Below are 22533 nucleotides of genomic sequence, written 5' to 3'. Positions count from 1 at the left end.
TTTACCATGTGATCAACTGTGTCTAATTACAGCTGATCATAATGTAAACACACTTGCCGGTTATCTGCATTCCTCTCCTCGTGCGCTGTCACAGTGCGAGGAGAGAAGAGCCGGAAACCGGAAAGCGTGTAAGAGGACATCTACATTGATAATCAGGGCACTTATCATCAATGTCCTAAATTGTCAGTGCAGCCCCAATAGTGCAAATCAGTGCCCATCAGTGTCACCTATCATTGCTTCCTCATCGGTGCTGTCTATGAGTGCCCATCTGTGTCACCTATCAATGCTTTCTCATCAGTGCTGCCTATCAGTGCTCAACAATGCTGCCTATCTGTGCCCATCAGTGCCACTCATCAGTGCCTCCTCATTAGTGCCCATCAGTGCCTTCTTATTAGTGACCATCAGTGTCGCCTCATCAGTGCAGCCTATCAGTGCTCATAGTGCAGCCTCATCAGTGCACATCAGTGAAGGCGAAAAAATACTTGTTTGCAAACTTTTATAACAGAAACTAAGAACATTTTTTATTGTTTTTTTTTCATTTGCTTAGCAAAAAATAAAAAACTCAGTGGTGATTAAATACCACCAAAAAAATTATAAAAGTTTCATATGAGAACAGTGTTGCACAACTGCACAATTTCAATGTCATTCAGTATGACAGTGCTAAAAATCGGCTTGGGCAGGAAGGGGGTGAAAGTGCCTAGTAGGTAAGTGATTAAAAAAAAAAACGCCACTCAAAGAGAATATGCATTTAGCCCAAGTTAAATAAATAAATAATAATAAAAGAATAAAAAAAAAAGTAGTTGTTCCAAAGCTGCAACCATCTCACACTCAAATGCTATAAAATATGAATCATATATATACTGTATACTATATATAGAAACGGCTAGAAAATCCTCCTTTTTTTATTCCTCTTGTAAATGATTGAGTAATCGTCTTTACTTTGTGACCATTAACTTTCCTAAAATAAACAGCCTTTACTCTACACATATTGCTCCCAAATATATGATAATTAATCAAATAGCACACACACTAACTACTGGGTCTATTTAAAAAAATATGAATCACATATATATATATATATATATATATATAAAACATAAAACTGTGATTATATACCAATTATTAAACACTAGTTTATCTATTTATATATCAAATATTTAACAGCATTGAGAGCACACTTGTGTCAAATAGATGCACTATTTAGTATTTGGTATATAATCACAGTTTTTGCCTAGCACAGCTATATATATATATATATATATATATATATATATATATATATATATATATATATATATATATATATATATATATATATACATTCATATTTTTTTAAATAGACTCATTAGTTAATGTGTGTGCTTTTTAATTATGCCAAATAATGATCATATATTTGGGAGTAATATGTGTAGAGTAAAGGCTGTTTATTTTAGGAAAGTTAATGGTCACAAAGTAAAGACGATTACTCAATCATTTACAAGAGGAATAAAAAAAGGAGGATTTTCTAGCAGTTTTAGCGTATTCACAGCAAACAGTCTCTATCTCTCTGTAGTAAATCAACCCCAGTGATATGGAAACCGCTGAAACCAGAGACGACAAGACTAGTTTTCTTACTAAGATGGCAGCAAATGCATCCCTATATTTCATTCTATGCAGGCTTCCTTTGAGTTTTCAGTAAACCATGCAAGTTAATGAGTCTGATAATTCTGTAGCCATAACATACTTAATAAAAATATACAGATCAAGCAGCCATTCCTTTCTGAATTGCACATCATGTTGACAAGTCATATAATTAAAGCTAAAATTATTCTTAAACAGAAGTCTTCATGAATATATTAGAAGATAGCTATGCTTTAACTGAACATATTCTACCTTCAGAAGTTGCTCATTACAGAAACCTAAAATAGGATAAATGATTAAAGGAATTTGTAATTAAGGTGGGCAATAAATCTGCCAGGTCCAGATTTTACATATGACAAAGTGCAAGTATAATGAAGAATATTCCTGGTAAGCTGTCTCTTATAAATAGCTGTGTAACAGCCTTTATGTCAGGAGGAAGATGCTAAAAGGAACAGAATTGTAAATAAAGGAAACTGATAGAGGGCTGGGGGTCATGTGAAGCGCAAGGCCTTCCAGAAATAGAAGCATGCCTCCCAATCACGCTCAGATTTCCTCACACGACTGCTAAAAGACAAGTTTTGTAGCATTCAGTGCCAACAAGCCGGCCTTTATCATTTTTTCATTTTATGTGGGTTATAATAATAAACACAAGCAGTGTGATTTATTTATTTATTTTTTATTTAGGACCTGTTCTCGCTTGGTTATTATTCTGCAATGTAATATTTTTTTCAGTAAAACAAAAAAAAATTATTATTGCATTTTGTGTCGTAAAGTAATTTTTGATATGGCTTTCAAATTTTCCACATAGAATGTGTTTTTTTCATTGAAGTCACTGGTTGAATGAAAAAGGAAAATGTGTAGCCAGGTGCCCACTGGCTGTTAAAGTCCCTGTTTGCCCCCTAACCACTCTTCATGCTTGCTGTGAGAAAGAGAGGTCTGAGCGTTAGTGTACCCACTTTCCTCCTTTTCCTCATCGCTGTGTAGGGTGCTTCTGTGAACTCCCCACTTGCTCCCCTCCCCCCGCTGATACACCATATAAGAGTGCTCTGCTGTATGTCCCAGCCTGCTTGTTTCCCCTCCTGTCACTGTATAGAGGATCAGAATGGATCTGTGTGAAAATCTCCCCCCCATGCTCCTGCCCCCTCCCCCCTTCTGGCAATTATGAATCGATCCTATTAGGTGCAGGTGTAGAGCAACTGTTAAGGATAATGGGATATGTAGTCCTTAAAGAGGCGCTGCTCAATACAAGTGAATGGAGGCTAATAGCTGCAGAACTACAGGCCAAAAATCACCTGTTTACAGAATGTTTTCCCAGGCAAATTAGTAGTTAGGGGAGAACAGGGTGGAGATCAAGAGAGTGCAGACCTAGAAGGACACCAGGCTGACGGGTTTGTGAGGACCAGAACGAGAGCGCGAGCCACGAGAGATCCGCTGTGTTTTGGAACCCAAGCTGGGGAGACCTATTGCCAGGTGCTACCGCATCAGAACCTGATCGTGAGGACTGAGATATCTGGGACCACTGATCACCAAGTGTTATGGACCTACAGAGCTTCAACCCTTACTGCCCACAGTTGATGCTTTAGAGACTGACCCTATCTAACAGCCCATTAACCTCTATTGCGATAGACTTAAATAGACAGCTTCACATGCACTACCTTACAGAAGGGCCCCAATGACAGCCAGATAACTTTGATAATTAGTTATCAGGAACTTTAGACATTACAATGGATACCTCTTTGTTAGGAATGAATACACCCACACACAGGGCTGTATGTGCAGAATGTACTGTACCAGATTACATTATTTGAGTATCTATTAGTGAGGTTTCTTTATGCCATTTATGCTTTCACATTTGATGTTATTCTTACAAATACTGTGTGGATGTAACATATAGTTATAGTATGATAGTGTAATGGGGTTTTGCCTTATACGGCACAAGTTAATGCCCGTAGGTGAGGCTAACCTGTGTATCAGTTAATATAACATATTCTGTGGTTTTGTTTTGTGTTCTATGCATTTGCTTAACTTTAAATAATATATTCACCCTAATAATCCTCAAGTTACTTGTGGTCTATTTTCTGGGTACTATTATAGAGTGGTATAATATTAGTGCCTAAAGTATAGCTAATGGCAATTTTTTTATTTATTTTTTTGATAGAGGAGAGAGGGATTAGTACACCTGGCAGTGTTCTCTATTTTTATATTTGCCATGTTTACCATTATCAATGAAAGTGAAAGTAAAAGAATATCCCAAATTTTGATGCCGCGTACACACGATCAGTCAAACCGATGAGAACGGTCTGATGGACCGTTTTTATCAGACCAAACTGATCGTGTGTAGGCCCCATCGGTTATTTATCCATCGGTTAAAAAATTTGAAACTTGTTTTAAAATTAATCGATGGATACCTAACCGATAGAAAAAAAAACGATTGTTTGTAGGCGCGTCCATTGGTTAAAAATCCACGCATGCTCAGACTAAATTAGGGGACGGGAGCACTCGTTCTGGTAAAACTAGCGTTCATTATTTAGATAGCACATTCATCACGCTGTAACAGACAGAAAAGCGCGAATCGGCTCTAACCAAACTTTTACTAACACGCGGTAACACGGAATCAGCAAAAGCAGCCCCAAGGGTGGCGCCATTGGATTTGAACTTCCCCTTTATTGTGCCGTCGTACGTGGTTTACGTGACCGCGTTCTGACACGATCGGTTTTTGAACCGATGGTGTGTAGGCATGACTGACCATCAGTCAGCTTCATCGGTTAACTGATGGAAAAATCCATCAGACCGTTCTCATCAGATTGACCGATCGTGGGTACAGGGCATGAGTTGTCCACAGAAAAGTGGGACATCATCCAATGGGGACACTAGTTTTGGTGACCTGGAACCAGAGATGCAGGGATTTCCTTGCACTTCCTGTTTTAGTTATATTACAGAAAGTGAAGACAAATCTCCCCATTGGGACAAAGAGGTCACAAATAAACCTTACAGGGGTTATAACCCTCCTTTACTCTAATCAAAATGAAAGAAACATTTTGCCTATAGTTCTATTTTAAGTTACACAGGAGTGAGTACGAGAGAGAGAGAGAGAGAGAGAGAGAGAGAGAGAGAGAGAGAAGAGAGAGGTATTAGGATGAGTGACTTCTATGACTCATTTAACAGTGTTTTAATTGCAGCTCTGTAAGTCAGCATATTTATCTGACTATTAAAAAAGTAACTAAACCCAAAACGTTTATTTTAATTTCAGTTACAAGATGCCTAATTTTTTAATCCACCTTTAGGGCCCATTTACACCAATTGCAGTGCTGGAAACATGTTTCCATGCACGTATTCTACACCTCACGGGGTCATGCTGCTCATGTTAGATGCATGTTGGAATCATTAATTGTTAATCACACCGCAAAACACATCTTGTGCCACATACACACGATCGGAATTTCCGATGGAAAAAGTCAGACAGATGTTTTTTATCGGAAATTCCGACTGTGTGTATGCACCATCGGAAATTCCGATGAATTCCATCGGAGTTTACATAGAGAACATGTTCTCTTTTCCTCCAATGGAATTCCGTCGGAATTCTGATGTGAATTTGGTCGGACAAAGGTCAGATCGTGTGAAGTCTCATGCCTGCCATACCGCTTATACAATTCTTGTGTGTTTGGCAGCCCATTGAAATGAATGGGCTGTCAAAAATGTGCAGCATGGCAACAAGCCTTTAAAACAAGAAATTCATTCCTGTCTCAGGAGTTCAAAATATTAGAAAATTAAACATTCTGGAAATATAATAATGCAACAAAATAGCATAAGACATTTTAGAATCTTTACCTAGAGCTTCAGCTAAACCTGATACTTTCTGTCCATAAATATCCGTCTTGTTCCAGGCAAAGGTATGAAACAGGTTGATAGCAGCAGGAAACCATTTCTGCACAAGTCGTCCTTCCACCGCCACAGTCAGATGCACTTTGCTTAGACCAATAGGAATAGTTGCGTGGGTGAGGATAATATGTATGAGACTCTTATAACCAAGAGTTCGACTGCTCAGATAGCTAAGTTTAAGAAAACTAGACGGAATGGGAATTTCTTCTTGTACCACCTGTAAAGCAGTATAAACAAAAATAGTCATAAAGAATACATTCAAAGCTATTAACTCTTTGAAATGCTATTTTTACATTGAGGAATGAATTATACATCTCAAGACAAAAGCTTGGAAAGAGTAGGTCCATCACTAAGTACTTTGTCTGGAATTTGCCCTGTGTGATTATTTAAAGGGATTTTCCCTACCGTGGTCATGTCCTCCCTTCAGTAGCTTGTTTATCCAGACTCAGTAAATAAAACTGAGCACACTCTGTCTGTATACAGAAGGAATAGGCATATAATTCTAGATTCTCTAAACCGATGAGAATGGTCTGATGGACCGTTTTCATTGGTCCAAACCGATTGTGTGTGGGCGCCATCGGTTATTTAACCATCGGTTAAAAAAAAGCCAACTTGTTTTAAATTTAACAGATGGATTCCTAACCAATGGGAAAAAAAACGATCATTAGTAGGCACAACCATCAGTTAAAAATCCATGCATGCTCAGAATCAAGTCGACGCATGCTTGGAAGCATTGAACTTTTTTTCAGCACGTCGTTGTGTTTTACGTCACTGCGTTCTGACACGATCGTTTTTTTAACCGATGGTGTAGGTGTGACGGACCATCAGTCAGCTTCATCGGTTAACCGATGAAAACGGTCCATCGGTCCGTTCTCATCGGATGGACTGATCGTGTGTACGTGGCATTAGGGTATTTCTTCTGTAAAGCATCATTAGGCATGTTGTTGATGTTAAAGTGTGGTTTTCCCTTCAAAACATAATCTTTAAACCCTTAGGGTACTATCATGGGTTTACCCTTTTTTTTTATCTATCCTTATCCTGTTATCAGAGAACCATTTGGTATGACAGGGAGTGTGTTTTTTTTCTTCTTTTAAATATATCTTTTAAGGTTTTTCGGTACTATCATATGTTTACATGTAAGCTCATCCATTGACAGGGAGAATGATGTGTATAATACTTGATGTTGTAATTGTTTTTTATGCATTATTGCATTATTTGCTATATGTTCAGTTTACATATGGTGTTGCCATGCTTTTTACATATATACATAGTTGTGCGTTAATATGGTTACCATGTGTTCTATTGTTAACTTTTTGTCACATCATTTGTCATGTCATTTTATAATTTAATATGTTTTGACTTGATGGATATTATACTGTATGTTTGATGACTTTGGATCATAATGTATGTGATATAATCTACTTACCTGAAGGCTGCTCATCCATGTAGGAATATTAGTGACATCAGATAATAGTTTTATTTGCATATACATGTTGACCTTTGATATGTATGGGCGGTTTTTCTTTATTATGGTTATTAATGCTGGATTGTAAGTAATTATGCCAGACCTACTAGCATTTTATTATCTGATTTAATCAGATTTGGGGTGTTTCTGTAGAGATTCAGCCATATGGCAACATGACTGAGCAGCTTGTCGCCTCCTGTAGTTAGGGTAAAGTGGAATACAAAAAGATGGCTGATGACACTAGAGGACCCCTTGAGAATGTCCATTTTGACAAAACTAGTCAGGACTACGTCTCAGTGCTGACATCACACTTTTTAAACTGGATGACTGGTTCTGTTCTACATTAAACTTTTATTTAAACTATTACACTATCACTGGCTTTCTGTTGGCTCTATCTGTGTGTCTATGGGAGTGTGTCTATAGGAATGTTTGACCATTCTTCCAGAAGCGCATTTGTGAGGTCAGGCACTTATGTGGACAAGAAGGCCTGGCTCACAGTCTCCACTCTAATTTATCTCAAAGGTGTTCTATCGGGTTGAGGTCAGGACTCTGTGCAGGCCAGTCAAGTTCCTCCACCCCAAACTCGCTCTTCCATGTCTTTATGGACCTTGCTTTGTGCACTGGTTCGCAGTCATTTCGGAAAAAAAAGGGGCGATCCCCAAACTGTTTCCACAAAGTTGGGAGCATGAAGTTGTCCAAAATGTCTTGGTATGCTAACACCCTAAAGCCCTGTACACACGGTCGGTCCATCCGATGAAAATGGTCTGATGGTCAGTCGTGCCTACACACCATCGGTTAAAAAACCGATCGTGTCAGAACGCGGTGACGTAAAACACAACGACGTGCTGAAAAAAACGAAGTTCAATGCTTCCAAGCATGCGTCGACTTGATTCTGAGCATGCGTGGATTTTTAACCGATGGACGTGCCTACAAACAATCGTTTTTTCTATCGGTTAGGTATCCATCGGTTAAATTTAAAACAAGATTGCTTTTTTTAACCTATGAATAAATAACCGATGGGGCCACACAATCGGTTTGGTTCGATGAAAACGGCCCATCAGACAGTTCTCATCGGTTTGACCGATCGCGTGTACGCGGCATAAGAGTTCCTTTCACTGGAACTAAGCAGCCAAGCCCAACCCCTGAAAAACAACCCCACACCATTATCCCCCCTCCACCAAGTGATTTGGACCAGTGCACAAAGCAAGGTCCATAAAGACATGGATTAGCAAGTTTGGGGTGGAGGAACTTGACTGGCCTGCACTGGGATAAGGATGCCATTAAAGTTCATGTGCGTGTAAAGGCAGGCGTCCCAATACATTTGGTAATATAGTGTATATGGACTTTGAGTTAAGAGAGACTTCACGTTTTGTATTGAACACTGTTTACTTAATCATTTATTTTTGTACATTTTTATTAAATTTCCTGGCGCTGCATTATTTCATGATATTATAAGTGTTTAGGTTTGGGTATATCAAACTTTGTTTGTCAGTGGCCACACGTGATATCACAGATTCATTACAATATGTTTTTTTTTTTTACTAGAGTACTTTTATTTTTTTGTTTTTACAAGAGTAAAGTTTTATTAATATTTTTGCAAGGTATAGACGCAAGTACAAAAAAATATACAAAAAGAGTATCAAGACTCAAACAACACAATAACAGCGGTATCTCACATTGATAGGAATTCAAGAAATGGGGGGGTGATCGTAGTCTGTATTATAACAGTCAACTCTGTGACATCACTGGTTGCTAGGGGTAGCCCTAGCAACCAGTTCTGACAATGTAGTACGGTGGCTGTGTGCTCTATTTCAATCCGGGACACATGGGCACCTTAACACACCGCTGAACCCGTTAGGAGACTCGGGGCTATTGGCCCCAGATTCGGGGCTATAGCCCCAGAAGCCACCCCCTAGCGATGCCACTGCAATTGTGGCAATAATTGGTATGCCCAATGGAGATTAACAACCAATATTTAAAGCACCAGCATGGAAGGGAAGGAAATGGAGAAAAAATAGAGGAGGGGAGGTAAGCAATTAAGGAACACGTACCACAAGATTACAGACAAATCAAAGTCAGGCAAGAATTAAAAACAATGTTTATATGATAAGCCTGTACCACCAAACACTGGGAAAGCTACTTAAATATTATTAAAACATATTTTAAGCAAAATAAAATTTAAACCAAATTAATCATGAATTGCTAATATAATATATAGTTTTTAAATGTACATGTACACATATATTAAACTCGGCAACAGGATTTGTGTAATCCCTTCTGCAGTCTTCAATGCAATATAATTTTAAAGTTAAACTCCAGGCAGATAAAAAGACACAAATGAATGCAGAAAAGCTCAGACTGGGAGAAATCAGAGCAGCACAAGAAGCCAGACAGATGTGGAGCAGTGCTTGTGTGCTGATAAGAGGAGAGAACAGAGAGATCAGCTAATAAGTGTGTTGTGTTTTTAAAATGTAGCTGTATATTTCTTGCTACTACCATAACCTCCCACCAAAGAACAATCCAAAATAAATTCTCTTGCTCCTGACAATCGCAGCCATACCACATACCTGTATGTGTATGTTAGTTGTTTTTTGTACCGGTAGTACAGCCTAGAAACAATCGTGTGCATTTTTGCTTTTATTTATCCAGTGCGTGAAGCCACAGCCGGGCGCCCACAGTGATAATGCCGGCTCCGCGGAGAGGAGGGGGTGGCGAGCAGGGCTTCATTCCCCCGCATCGCTGGACCCTGGGACAGGTAAGTGTCCAATTATTAAAAGTCAGCAGCTGCAGTATTTGTAGCTGCTGACTTTTAATATTTTCTTTTTAGGCAGAACACCCCTTTAACCACTAGCCGACCAGCCACCGCAGTTATACGGCGGCAGGTCGGCTCGGCTGTGCGAGATCACGTAGCTATAAGTCATTTCACTATTCAGCCAATAGGGGCGCTCCCGGTCCTGTCAGGGGGACAAATGACGGATCGTCTGTTCATACAATGTATGAACAGCGATCTGTAATTTCCCCAAGTCAGTCCCACCCCCCTTTCAGTTAGAAAACACGCAGGGAACATAATTAACTCCTTCCTCGCCCCCTAGTGTTAACCCCTTCCCTGCCAGTGACATTTTTATAGTAATCAATGCATTTTTATAGCACTGATCGCTATAAAAATGCCAATGGTCCCAAAAATGTGTCAAAAGTGTCCGAAGTGTCCGCCATAAGGTCGCAGTACCGATAAAAATCGCTGATCGCCGCCATTACTAGTAAAAAAAATATATTAATAAAAATGCCATAAAACTATCCCCTATTTTGTAGACGCTATAACTTTTGCGCAAACCAATCAATAAACGCTTATTGCTTTTTTTTTTACGAAAAATATGTAGAAGAATACGTATCGGCCTAAACTGAGGAAAAAAAATGTTTTTTTATATATATTTTTGGGGATATTTATTACAGCGAAAAGTAAAAAATATTCATTTTTTTCAAAATTGTCACTCTATTTTTGTTTATAGCACAAAAAATAAAAACCGCAGAGGTGATCAAACACCACCAAAAGAAAGCTCTATTTGTGGGGGAAAAAAGGACGCCAATTTTGTTTGGGAGCCACGTCGCACGACCGCGCAATTGTCAGTTAAAGCAACGCAGTGCCGAATCGCAAAAAGGGGCCTGGTCATTGACCAGCAATATGGTCCGGGGCTGAAGTGGTTAATAAAGCTCACAGTGTGCAGTGAAATCAGAGTAAATTTATATAAGATTTGAAAATAAAACTAAATCACAAAGACTTTTGCTATTTTATTAGTTGAACTCAAATAGTTATGTTTAAATTTTTGCAGAAAAATCTAATTTTTATAGTTAAACATAATACACAACAATCAAATCTTTTTTATCAGTTAAATATATAACCAATAGAAAACCTCTTGGTATGTCACAGATCAGCATGTATTTAGGGCTGCACAATGTATTGCTGTTTTACAGCAGGTAGACTGTGTACAGAGCAGCAACTGACCCCATTTTATTTTACTATATCAAAGCGCTCTTCTTTTTTATCATCCTAGATTGAACACAGGAACCTGGACAATACTGTCCATATAACCCCAATTTACTGGAAAACTTGTTGACCTCTTTTTTCTTGTCTTCTAACTTTTTCCATCTCGCTCTGCCCATCCCATGAATTTTTAAATTCTATTACAGCACTGTATGTCCATTAAGTGAGCTGCGCTGAAGTAACTGAAGTCAAACTAGAAAGCATTCTATTATTGTTTCAAATCAAAAAGAGCAAGGTTATACGAGAAAAGACAAACCAGAACGCACTGTTCTAACTTCTGGATTGTTGATGCAAATGCGCTAATTTAGCAATGTACGTTTTTTTTAAAATAACAAACATGTTATACTTAAAGGGATACTAAACCCTCTTTTTTTTTTTTTAACAAACATATCATACTTACCTCCTTGGTGCAGTTGGTTTTGCACAGAGTGGCACTGATCCTCCTCTTCAGTGGTCCCTCAGTGGCGCTGGTGGCTCCTCCTCTTCTCGAGTGCCCCGTCAGAGAAGCGCTCTCCTTCGGCACACCCGTGCGGGTGCGTTCTTGAGTCCTGCTGCTGCGTCTATTGACACAGACAGCAGGACTCGGCCCCTCCCCCTGGCACCCACGTCATTGGATTTGAATGACAGCAGCGGGAGTCAATGGCTGCGCTGCTATCAATATATCCAATCAGGACACGTTCCCGTAGCAGGAATTAAGTAAAAGGGGGGCTGCTGCATGACAGGAGGTTTTTCACCTTAATGCATAGAATAATTTAAGGTGAAAAACCTGGTTTTGCAAAGAGCAGCCCCAATTATCTTCTTCTTGAGCCCCCTGCCAGCACTCCTGGCTCATCCCTCTTAACCAGTGCCTCCATAGCAAGCCACTTGCTATGGGTGCACTGCTGCGTACTTGCGCCCAAGCCCCGCTCTAATGCTTCCATAAGATACATAGAGCCGTGGATTGGCCCCACCCTCCACTCTCTCCTCATTGCCTCACTGGCTGTGATTGACAGCAATGGGAGCCAATAGGCCACACTGCTGTGTCTCAGCCAATGAGGAGAGAGAGACCTGGGACAGCCGAGGCTCCCGTGCACATTGCTGGATAGAGAAGGAGCTCTGGTGAATATAAGGGAGGGGCTGTGGGGGGAGCAGCACAGTTTTTTTTATCTTTATGCATAGAAAGTAAAAAAAAACTTTCAGCCTTTACTACCACTTTAACCCCCTGGCGGTATTCCCGAGTCTGGCTCGGGGTAAGATTTCATTACCAAAATCGGTATCCCCGAGCCAGACTCGGGATCGCCTCGCAGCAGCCACAGACAAAGTTACTTACCTTTTCCCTGGATCCTGCGATGCCTCCCCATCGTGTGAGCGAGCGGCGTCCTCGCTCGATTCACACAGTGTCCCTGTGTGCCGCCGATCTCCGTTCCCTGCGACGTTACGACGCACGGGGGCAGAGAACGGCGCCAAATTCAAAAAAGTAAATAAACACATTACATACAGTATACTGTAATCTTACAGATTACAGTACTGTATGTAAAAAATACACACCCCCTTTGTACCTAGTGGTCTGCCCAGTGTCCTACATGTACTTTTGTATAATAAAAACTGTTCTTTCTGCCTGCAAACTGTAGATTGTCCATAGCAACCAAAAGTGTCCCTTTATGTCAATAGTGTTTTTAGAGCAGCTAGAAAACAGCGATAATAAATTATAATCACTTGCAGAATTGAGCGATAGCGATTTGTGGGGAAATTCGTCATAAACAAATAAAAGTAATGACAGCGACAATTCTGCAATTCTGAGTAAATTTCAGTGATTTTGAGTTGATTACATTATTGAATAATTTGTATTATAATTATATTATTATTTGTTATAATTATTTATAGTTATTTATTATATTATAATTTTGTTTTTCAAACTTTATCATACCCGGGATGTCTACTAGACTCTTGTTTGGACAGATTTAAGTTATTCCTAAGGCCCCGTACACACGAGAGGATCCATCCGCTGAAAAATCTCAGCGGATCGGTTTCAGCGGATAGATCCCCTGGTGTGTACGTTCCAGCGGATATTTATCCGCGGATATTTCCGATTTCCAGCAGCTAAAAATTTGTTAGCATGCTAACAAATCTATCCGCTGGAATCGGCTCCAGCGGATCGATCCGGTGGTCTGTACAGACTCACCGGATCGTTCCATCCGAACCCGTGCCTCGCATGCATCGTAATGATTCGACGCATGCATGGATTTCCTTATATGACAGCGTCGCGCACGTCGCCGTGTCATCATCGCGGCAACGGCGCGACACGTCACCGCGGTTGAATTCCGCACAGATTTGGATCCGATGGTGAGTACATGCCAACGGATCCAAATCCGCCAGAGGATTTATCCGCGGATACGGTCCGGCGGACCGTATCCGCGGATCAATCCTATAGTGTGTACCAGGCCTAAGAATTACAGGCCTACAATGTAAAACGCCAAATTTCCATGCAAAAAAATGGTACCGCTTTCAGCACCTAAAATCTGAAATTATCATACCGCCAGTGAGGTTAAAGGCCAAACCTAGCATTTCAGCAAGTTTGGTTGTAAGTTAAGTTGATAAAGTTACCAATTCCATGGCCAACATTTTATTACAGTAGTTAACAACGATTGTCTTGGTCTTTTTTGACAGATGGAGGTGGGGCAATTTGCTGGTGGTAGGAGCAGTCACTTTATGTTACCAGGCCTGTGCATCACTTAAGGGGACATAGTACAAGTTGACTTTAACCTCTGATTTATTAAGGGAATCTTTTGTGCCTAGTATGAAATGCACAACATTTACAACTGAAATGGAAGAATAGTAGGCACACTTTGTCAGTAGCTGTACGTATCTGTACCTACAAACCTATAATGAGTCCTAATTATAATCTTATGGAACAGAGCAACCAGCTGTCATTTTGTTTGCTCCTTTTGTTTATAAGGCAACTCACACAGAACAACGATCTACAGAGGTGAAGTACATTAAAGAATATGTTACTCCAACATTTGCTTTTTCTGATATGTGTCTGTTGTACCATGTACAAGTAAATTGTTCTCTTTGTATTGCTTCCTTTGTGTGACATGCCTGGTTACCCAGCCAGTCCCCCTGCTTTCCTATTTCAAATGGGCCACATCCATCTCAGCATGGTCAGTTTTCTGCCTCTCTCTCCTTTAATGATCAGACTTGTGCTGACATGTCCCTTACGCACAGCCATTTACAGGGAAGATCGGTGTAATACTGTTTCTCCACCACCAGCCCTCTAAGCCCATTAGGCAGGTGAGAACAGAGGTTATGTGATCACTTTAAATAAAATGTTTATTCACACAAAGAAAAAAAAAATTTTGAAGGAATATCGAAGGAAAAGGTAAGTGTTAATGTTAGTCTTCCGTATACATATACATTACTCTTTGGGTCCTTGAACCTGCTAGAAGAATGGGGTGACTGTCTACTAGTCATTCATTCTTAGTGTACTGACACAAAGTTAGCCTTTCCACTCTTAAGCCTTGTACACACGGCCCAGAATCTCTTTAGGAAAGAATCCTGATGAGATTCTTGGCAAGATTCTCTTGCCGGCCGAGTGTACACACACTCCATTTAAAAGAACCGCCATTCTTTTGAATGGAACGAACGCAAGGACGTCATTGACTACAACGAGCATGCGCTTGTCACATTCGATGTCATCGCCGCCATCTTGCTATACCCTACCTATGCCTTGGAAGCTACCGCGCATCCGTCAAAGTCATTTCAAGCATGCGCAGGTTTCCACGGCGACAGGTAAGTATACAGAAAACACTGCCAAGAATCATGACGAGAAAATAGAGAACAGGTTCTCTATTTTTCTCGTCTAGATTCTGGGCAGTTTTCTTGACGAGAAACCTCAAAGCCTCGTACACACGCACGGTATACTCGGCAAGAAAGCTTTGCCAGCAGTTTTCTTGCTGGTTCTTGCAGAGAAAACCGTGCGTGTGTACAAGCCTTAATGTGCCTTGTGGGCTATTACATCTGATCATCTGATCTTGTCAGTCCACTGAAGTAGGAAGGGAGGATGGCACAAAAAAGTTGGAGGCAGGAAGTAAAAATCTGACCCGGTAGTCCTGTATTTGGCAAGGTAAAAAGTGTTGCGTGTGTTATTGCCTAAAAGATTAGCTGATGTACTGCAACTGAGTCAATTTTGTTTTTCTAAAAGTTTTGGATTTCAAATGCAATAATAAATACCATAACCGTAATGAGGTGGCTAGAGATCAGTTTTAAATTTCCATGAACATAATCTGATATTTATGGTGAAATTAACATCACTTTAATTGAGTAAGCAATCTTTTCTATTTTTGTTACAACATTGTAACACATGGAGAGTTTTATTAGTTTCACCATTATGGGTTAAACACATTATAATTTTCTTAGGGGATAAATTTCGAAAAGAAATAGGTCCACTAATGTACATGACTTCCCAGATCTGGTGTGCAACTTGAGTAGCTGACAAGTTTGTGGGAAGAGTTAATGCATTCTTATACATTAAGTTTAGAGAGAGGTAAACCAACTCCTCCGCATCCACTAGATGGCGGTGGTGAGGTGAGCAATAGAAATTGGAAGGAATGTCCGGTGCCAGACATTCAGCCTTCCTCCCTCCAGTTCCTATAGGCCCCTCGATCGTGATGATCAATACTGCTCCCAAGCCGGAGACAGGCGACTCCGTTACGGAGATGGGGAATTCCAATGTTTTATGTAATAAAGATTCAGCCTTCTATTTTTGTGCGTACGGACACACCAAGTGTGATCCAAGTATGGGCAGGGTATACCACTTCAAAGATGGCGCACCCGGACTCATAGACAGCCGTTCACAATGGGCGGCGGATCTATATATAGGTGGTGAGGTACTGCTTGGCCCTACCCCCATTGACAACGTCCAATTGCGACGAAACGCGTCTGGGAAGGATCACGCAGTGACGCCACCACGACTAGGAGTAGGGCTCCTGTATGCCGGCCGGCAATTTACCTTTTAATGCTGTTTTAAACACGCTCGCTTGTGAGTATATTTTACCCTTTTTAAAATAAAGTGTATGCTACAGAGTTACGCTATGTGCGCCTGTCTTTCTTTATTTTCATCTCCACGGTGGTACTGAGACATCACGCTCAGGGGACGGAGAGCTTCCTGGGACCCATCAGAGGGATAAAGGCCTGGGCTGGGCTATAGCCACCTGCCTTAAACCGCTTGCCTTCTGGTAAGCGGCTTTCCATATTCCGGTGGAGGGTCACTGTATGCATTTTTGTCACTGGGTGTTGTGGAACATAGGATCGATCACTGCAAGGACTGTATCTTATTGCCTGTGAACATTGTGAATACTTGTGTCATCTGAACTGCCACGGATTCACCACATCTCCAATGTGTGTGATTTAATTGTTTTTGTGGCGCGGCTTTTCCTTTTTGTATTTGCTATTGTGTTTTCACACGCTTGCTGCTGCCAAGGATTGGAGGGTGGGGGGGTTATCAGCGCGTTTTTTTGTTGTTTGTGAGTGTGTATGCAAGACAGCTTGAACGGAATTCCTGACGGAAAATTCCATCGCATTTTATCCCATCGGAAATTCCGATCGTGTGTACAGGGCATAAGGCTCCATGCACACTGGCATAAAAAAACGTTGCTTCTACAGGAGTTTTGTGTTCTTCCTGTAGAAGCAACTCAATGTTATCCTATGTGTTCATACACATTAGGACATTTACAGGCATATTTTGAGATCAACGTTCAGAGGCAAGAAAAAAAAACTTTCTCATTCGTGTTCCTGATTGGAGCTTACTGGCCGAAAAAATGTAAAACTCTCCTAAACTCGTCTAAACTTGGTACAAAAAATGCTCTTTATGAGCCTTTTTTTTTTTTATACATTCTTTATTTTACATTTTTCACCTCTTACATTGTCTTGAACTCAGTTTAGTATCACAACAAACAATATAAACAGTTTTCTATTACTGTATTTCTTACATTTCCAAACACTGTTATTCCTTTCTATCCCACTTCATCCTATCATATCGTCCCCTTAATCGTGTTCTCCCCTGGTTCAAGACACTACAACCCCCCCTCCCCCCCTTACCTCCAAGCCCTTCTTCCGGGCCTAGAAGAAAAGAAAAAAAAAAAAGAAGGAAAATCCCCTTTCTCTCTCCTTCCCCTCTCCTCCCACACCTCGTCGTCCCTCCCTAGTCCTCCCCCCCGTCCTCCCTCCCCCGCATCTCCCATCTCACATAGGGCTCCCATATCTCCCTCACCATCTCCTCCCTCTCCCCCAGGAATGCCGTAAGGTTCTCCATGCATTGCATTTCCTTGATTTTAGCTAACCATTGTGCTTTACTTGGATAGCATGTGCTCTTCCAAAGTACCGGGATACACGATCTAGCTGTAACCACTAAATGTCTCACAAGGGATCTTTTGTATTTCTCCATTGACATAGGTATGTCTAGTAGCAAATAGGTCGACGGTTCCTCTCCTAGTGCTGTCTCCGTTATTTCTTCTATCACTTCAGATACCATTTTCCAGAAATCTTTAACCCCCTCACAATTCCAAAAAATATGTAAGTGTTCCCTCTTCTTTTTGACATCGCCAACAAGTATTTGACACCTGAGGGTAAATCTGATTTAATACCTCCGGTGTCCTATACCATCGGCTCAGTATCTTATATCCTCCTTTTTGAAATTTGGAAGCTATTGATGCTTTATGGTTAAATTGGAAGATTTTTTTTTTCTGAGTTTCCGTAAATCGAACCCCTAAGTCTGTTTCCCACTTCTGGATAAAGCCTATCTCCCGCGGTGCTTTCATTTCATTTATCAAGGAGTAGAATATAGAGAGTGAGTGTCTCACCGACTCTCCCCTAAGACACATTTTCTCGAACTCTGATGGTGTTTCTCTCATCCTAATGTGTCCCCGTATAGATCGGAGAAATCCCCCTAACTGTCTCCTCCTGTAGGGATCTAAATACTCTGATAAATCCCTTTCTATTTCTTCCTTTGTCATTATCCGATTCTATGAGCGTTTTTTACTCCAAAGAGAACAGACGTTTTTTTTAAGCCCAGTGTGCATGGATCCTTATACTACCGCATACTATTCTTGCCAAATATAGGGACTAATGAACTGCCAAAAATCCCAGTTATGTGAGTAAATACTATTTATCAAAATAAAGGCAGTGGTTCACTACTATAAGAGAACAGAGCACATTATAATGCAAGGATAGGCATAGACGATTGCTGAGCTGGCTTCACTAAGTTAGCATCTGGTGTGGATGAAAAAGTAAGTAGATATGCAATATTTGTGGCTGGCTGATGCTCTATAGATTTATGTTATTGACTGTGGAGATGATAAAAGGAAAGCAGCAATAAGTATGTCAGAATAAGAGGATGTATATTAAACCTGCATGAAGTAAATCTTAAGGGTCAAACTCAAGGATTACACCGTTCTACAAGCTTTCTAGTGATTCATCTGCATGAGCTACAGAGTTATTTTCCAGTAGGGAGGATATACATAGCAAACCAGGTTTGGTCTACAAAACATAAAGGCATACTGGAGTTTGTACAGGAAATCACTATTTACTATACTTTATAGCTATATGTTGGATCCTGATGGAAGATATAAATATAAAGGCTGCATTTTGCTGTACATGCAAAATGTATCAATGTAAAAAAAAATAGATTTACTGGGGTTTGCCAAGGTCCCATTTTTCACAAGAAGAAGTAATAAATATGGAATTGTGTAGCTAAAATGATTGCTTTAATGATACACAGTATGTACAAATAGAGTATTCATTTCCATTCACAGCCTAAGCACAGACCTAACCCTAATAATAAGTAAACATAAACTAGTGTATAAATATAGAGTATGTTCCAATATGATTGTTCTTAAAGGGGAACCCAGATGTTTGGTTCTTGAGGTGTTAGGAGAAAAACATAAATTATGCCGACCTTGGTATCTCTGATTCAGTTTAAAACCCCTTTAAAGGAGTTGTAAAGGAACATTTTTTTTTCACCTTAATGCAATCTATGCATTGAGGTGAAAAAACATCTGATGATGCCGCTCTCCCCCGAGCCCCCGATTTACTTACCTGACCTCTCGAAAGTCCCACGTTTGGCCCTGAGATCCTCTTTGCCGTTCCGCCTGGCCGCTGAATGGCTAGAGCGGATTGATTGAGAGCAGCGCAGCCATTGGCTGGCGCTGATGTCAATCACATACAATGACGCGGCGCACCGAGGGGCGGGGCCGAGTGATACAGTGAGCGGCTATGGCAAGGACTCATCACCATGCAAGCTCTCTCGCATGAATGTGATGAGTTCTTGCAGGGAGGACCAGAGACAGCCGCCGAGGGACCCCAGAAGACATGGTTCGGGGCCACTCTGTGCAAAACGAACTGCACAGTTGAGGTAAGTATGACATGTTTGTTATTTTAAAGACATTTTTTTTTCCTTTAGTGACACTTTAAGTGAAAACTGTGCAGTTGAAATTGTGTTTTAAACACCATACACACTATACAATTTACATGTAAAAAGTATGGCAGATTTTCCCGAAAATAATTAAACTAGATATGTCTCAGTGCATCTCTAATACATTTTCATAAGATGACTATTCGTTTTAAAATATGTAAATGCCCCTGGTATTTTTTATTCCATCACATTTTTGGTCTTTTCCTATCTCAGTTTTGTTTCAGACCTGCCTCTATATGAAATGTGATGTTCATTATGAAATTACCTGCAATTCAGAGATGACCGATCCTCTCTGTGCACATGATCCAGCAAATTTTGTTAATGGTGAAGAAAGAACAATTGGATTTGGGTTGATAAAACTGCTCATGTCACATAATAGGGACTCCACCTCTGATCTCTGCATTTCTACTTTGTCAACAACAACAAATTTGTTCCAGGGCAACCACAATGTCCTCTTCACAGTAACAAAAGGCGACCTCTCAAAAAGGAGGGTGATTGAGATACCACCAATTGTGACCAGGTCAAAGCTAAAAGAAAAAATATATAGGAATACAGAAATCATTACGTAATGTAACACAGTATGGTCAAAAAAATTAAGCACAGATACATTTATAAGTATTCCACGGGCTATAGTTAATTATTTATATTCATGGTATTGTTCTTGCTTTTTGACAATAGTGTAATCTGTAAGCAAAGGGTTATTTTTTTATCTGATCTATAATCATTTTATTTACAAGGTTGCTGCACAGTTGTTTTGGTTTGTGATAATTTAGAGCTGTCTCTAAAAGTTAAATATAGCCTCCCATACCAAGCTTTTTCTTTCTCTAAGCCTAGGTTCACATTGGAGCGATTTGGGAGATCAGATCACATGACAAGTCACAGCCTATTGGAGGCAATGGCACTGTTCCAATCAATGTGACACAGATTTTGCGGCACCGTACCGATTTGCAAAAGTAGTTACTGCACTACTTTTGCCGATTTCAGGTGCGACTTCAATAGACATCTGTACATGAAGCCACACAGATGTCTATCAAGTAGCACCTGAAATCGCACTGACCTTTCTACTTTGAAATCGTAAAGTAAAGTAGCGTGATTTTAAAGTAGCATCAATGTGAACCAGGGCTAAAGCCTGGTTCACACCTATGCATTTTTTAGTGTGTTTTCAGTTTTGCAGAAACATGCTACAGTCCAATTTAACATGGTTTCCTATTGATGTAATTCACATCTATGCATTTTATGGAAAGAGCCAGGGACTTTTTTCTGGTTTTTGATTCTATAGACTTCAATGGATCAAAAATGTGTATTGGAAAACGCAAAATGCATCTGGAGTACGCAAACTGCAACCTGCATAGGTGTGAATCAGGCCTAATGCCCCCTACACACGATCAGAAATTCCGAAGGCAAAAGTCTGTTATGAGCTTTTGAACGGAAATTCCGACCGTGTGTATGCTCCATTGGACTTTTGCTGTCGGAATTTCCACCAGCAAAAGATTGAGAGCTGGTTCTTACATTTTCCGATGGAAAAAAATCCTTTCGGAAAATCTGATCGTCATTAGCAATTCCGACACGCAAAATTCCAAAGCATGCTTGGAAACAATTTGACGCATGCTCGAAATCATTGAACTTCATTTTCTCGGCTCGTTGTAGTGTTGTACGTCACCACGTTCTTGACGGTCGAAAGTTTAGAGAACTTTTGTGTGACTGTGTGTATGCAAGCCAAGCCTGAGCGGAATTCTGTGGGAAAAACCATTCAAGGTTTTTCCGACGGAAAATCCGATCATGTGTATGGGGCATAAAAGCTTAAATCAGATCTTAAAACTGCTGCAAGTAATACATACAGTCAGAGAATGTTTATGTTTGAGTAATGCGACTGTTTTTAAAGGATACATGTTCTGTGAAAAGGGAAAATAATCAATAAATGAACAATGTTTACAACATTACAAATGTACCTTCCATCTTGTCTGCTGATGGTATATCCATAATCATTATGGTGTGCAAAGCTGACATTGACGCCTACAAGTGGTGTCCCATCTACAGCAATCACCTGACCACGAACCAAGCAGGCACGGCTAAAAAAATAAAATAAATAAATAAGTGGCATGCTACTCAAGAGGTCATCTGATAAAGATACATGCATGATTAAGATAGGCTGCTATTATAATGATTAATACATCTTTATTCTTATATTCACATTGCTATATTTTCAAAACAATAGAAGCTGCCTATGTTGTCCTATGTATAAAACTGCTTCAAGGAAACAACTTGAATGGTAGGATTATTTATTTTTTATTTGGGGGGTGGGGGTATGTTGTGTGAATGTGAAGACAAAACAAACATGTAGTGGAGGATTCTCAAACTTGACTGCAACGTGGAGAGTTAGGCCCCTTTCACATGTGCGGACCGTTCGTCCGTTTTTTACAAGTCCGTTTACGGACTTGTAATGCATCCATATGGGATTGCAGACGTTAGCGGATGATGCATCCGCTAACGTCCGCAAAGATCCGCGTCCGTAAAGATCCGGTTTTTCGGACGGAAGAAAACCCTATTGTTCTTCCGTCCGGCGGATCGGATCGGATGAATACGGACAGACGGTCCGTATTCATCCGATTCCCCATAGGGGAAAGCGGAGGTAAGACAGGGCGGTCTCTGCACACTGTGCGGGGACCGCCCTGTCTGCCGACAGCTCAGCGGGGATTATGGATGATCCCCGCTGAGCCGACGGACACACACGGAGCGGACACAAACGGTGAAAGGCCCCTTACTAAAGCTGGTGCACACATAATCTGGTGCAGCTGTGCATAGTAGTAACCAATCACATTTTAGATGTTCTTGTCAAAGCTTAATTGAACAAGCTAAAGCTGATTGGTTACCATGCACAGCTGCACCAGATTCTGCCCCAAGTCCACCATTCTCAATCCAACAGTGGAACGGGTTTATGCACTGGGGCATAAAAATGCATTCAGATCCATACAGCATAGTTTATTTTATGGATATGAGCACATCAGAATTGTATATTACAGACCTACGCACAGACACAGCTGTGTTGTACTCAGTAATCTTGCACTGCTTTCAGCTGTAAAAAAT

General features: G+C 40.4%; 1 protein-coding gene across 2 annotated transcripts in view; it reads right to left on the bottom strand.

The window, feature by feature from the left end:
- Nucleotides 1–22533, bottom strand: part of TENM1 (teneurin transmembrane protein 1) — a 493379-nt gene that overhangs the window by 189704 nt on the left and 281142 nt on the right. For both annotated transcript variants that reach the window (XM_040323926.1, XM_040323927.1), the window contains exons 14-16: nt 21399–21518; nt 19715–19976; nt 5449–5716 (exon numbers count right to left, since the gene is read on the bottom strand). In XM_040323926.1, coding sequence (XP_040179860.1) covers nt 5449–5716; nt 19715–19976; nt 21399–21518 — 650 coding nt within the window. The remainder of the gene's footprint in view (nt 1–5448; nt 5717–19714; nt 19977–21398; nt 21519–22533) is intronic.

Source organism: Rana temporaria, chromosome 9, assembly GCF_905171775.1.
Source record: "Rana temporaria chromosome 9, aRanTem1.1, whole genome shotgun sequence".
In the NCBI taxonomy this organism is placed as follows: domain Eukaryota; kingdom Metazoa; phylum Chordata; class Amphibia; order Anura; family Ranidae; genus Rana; species Rana temporaria.
This window is presented reverse-complemented; position numbering and strand designations above follow the sequence as displayed.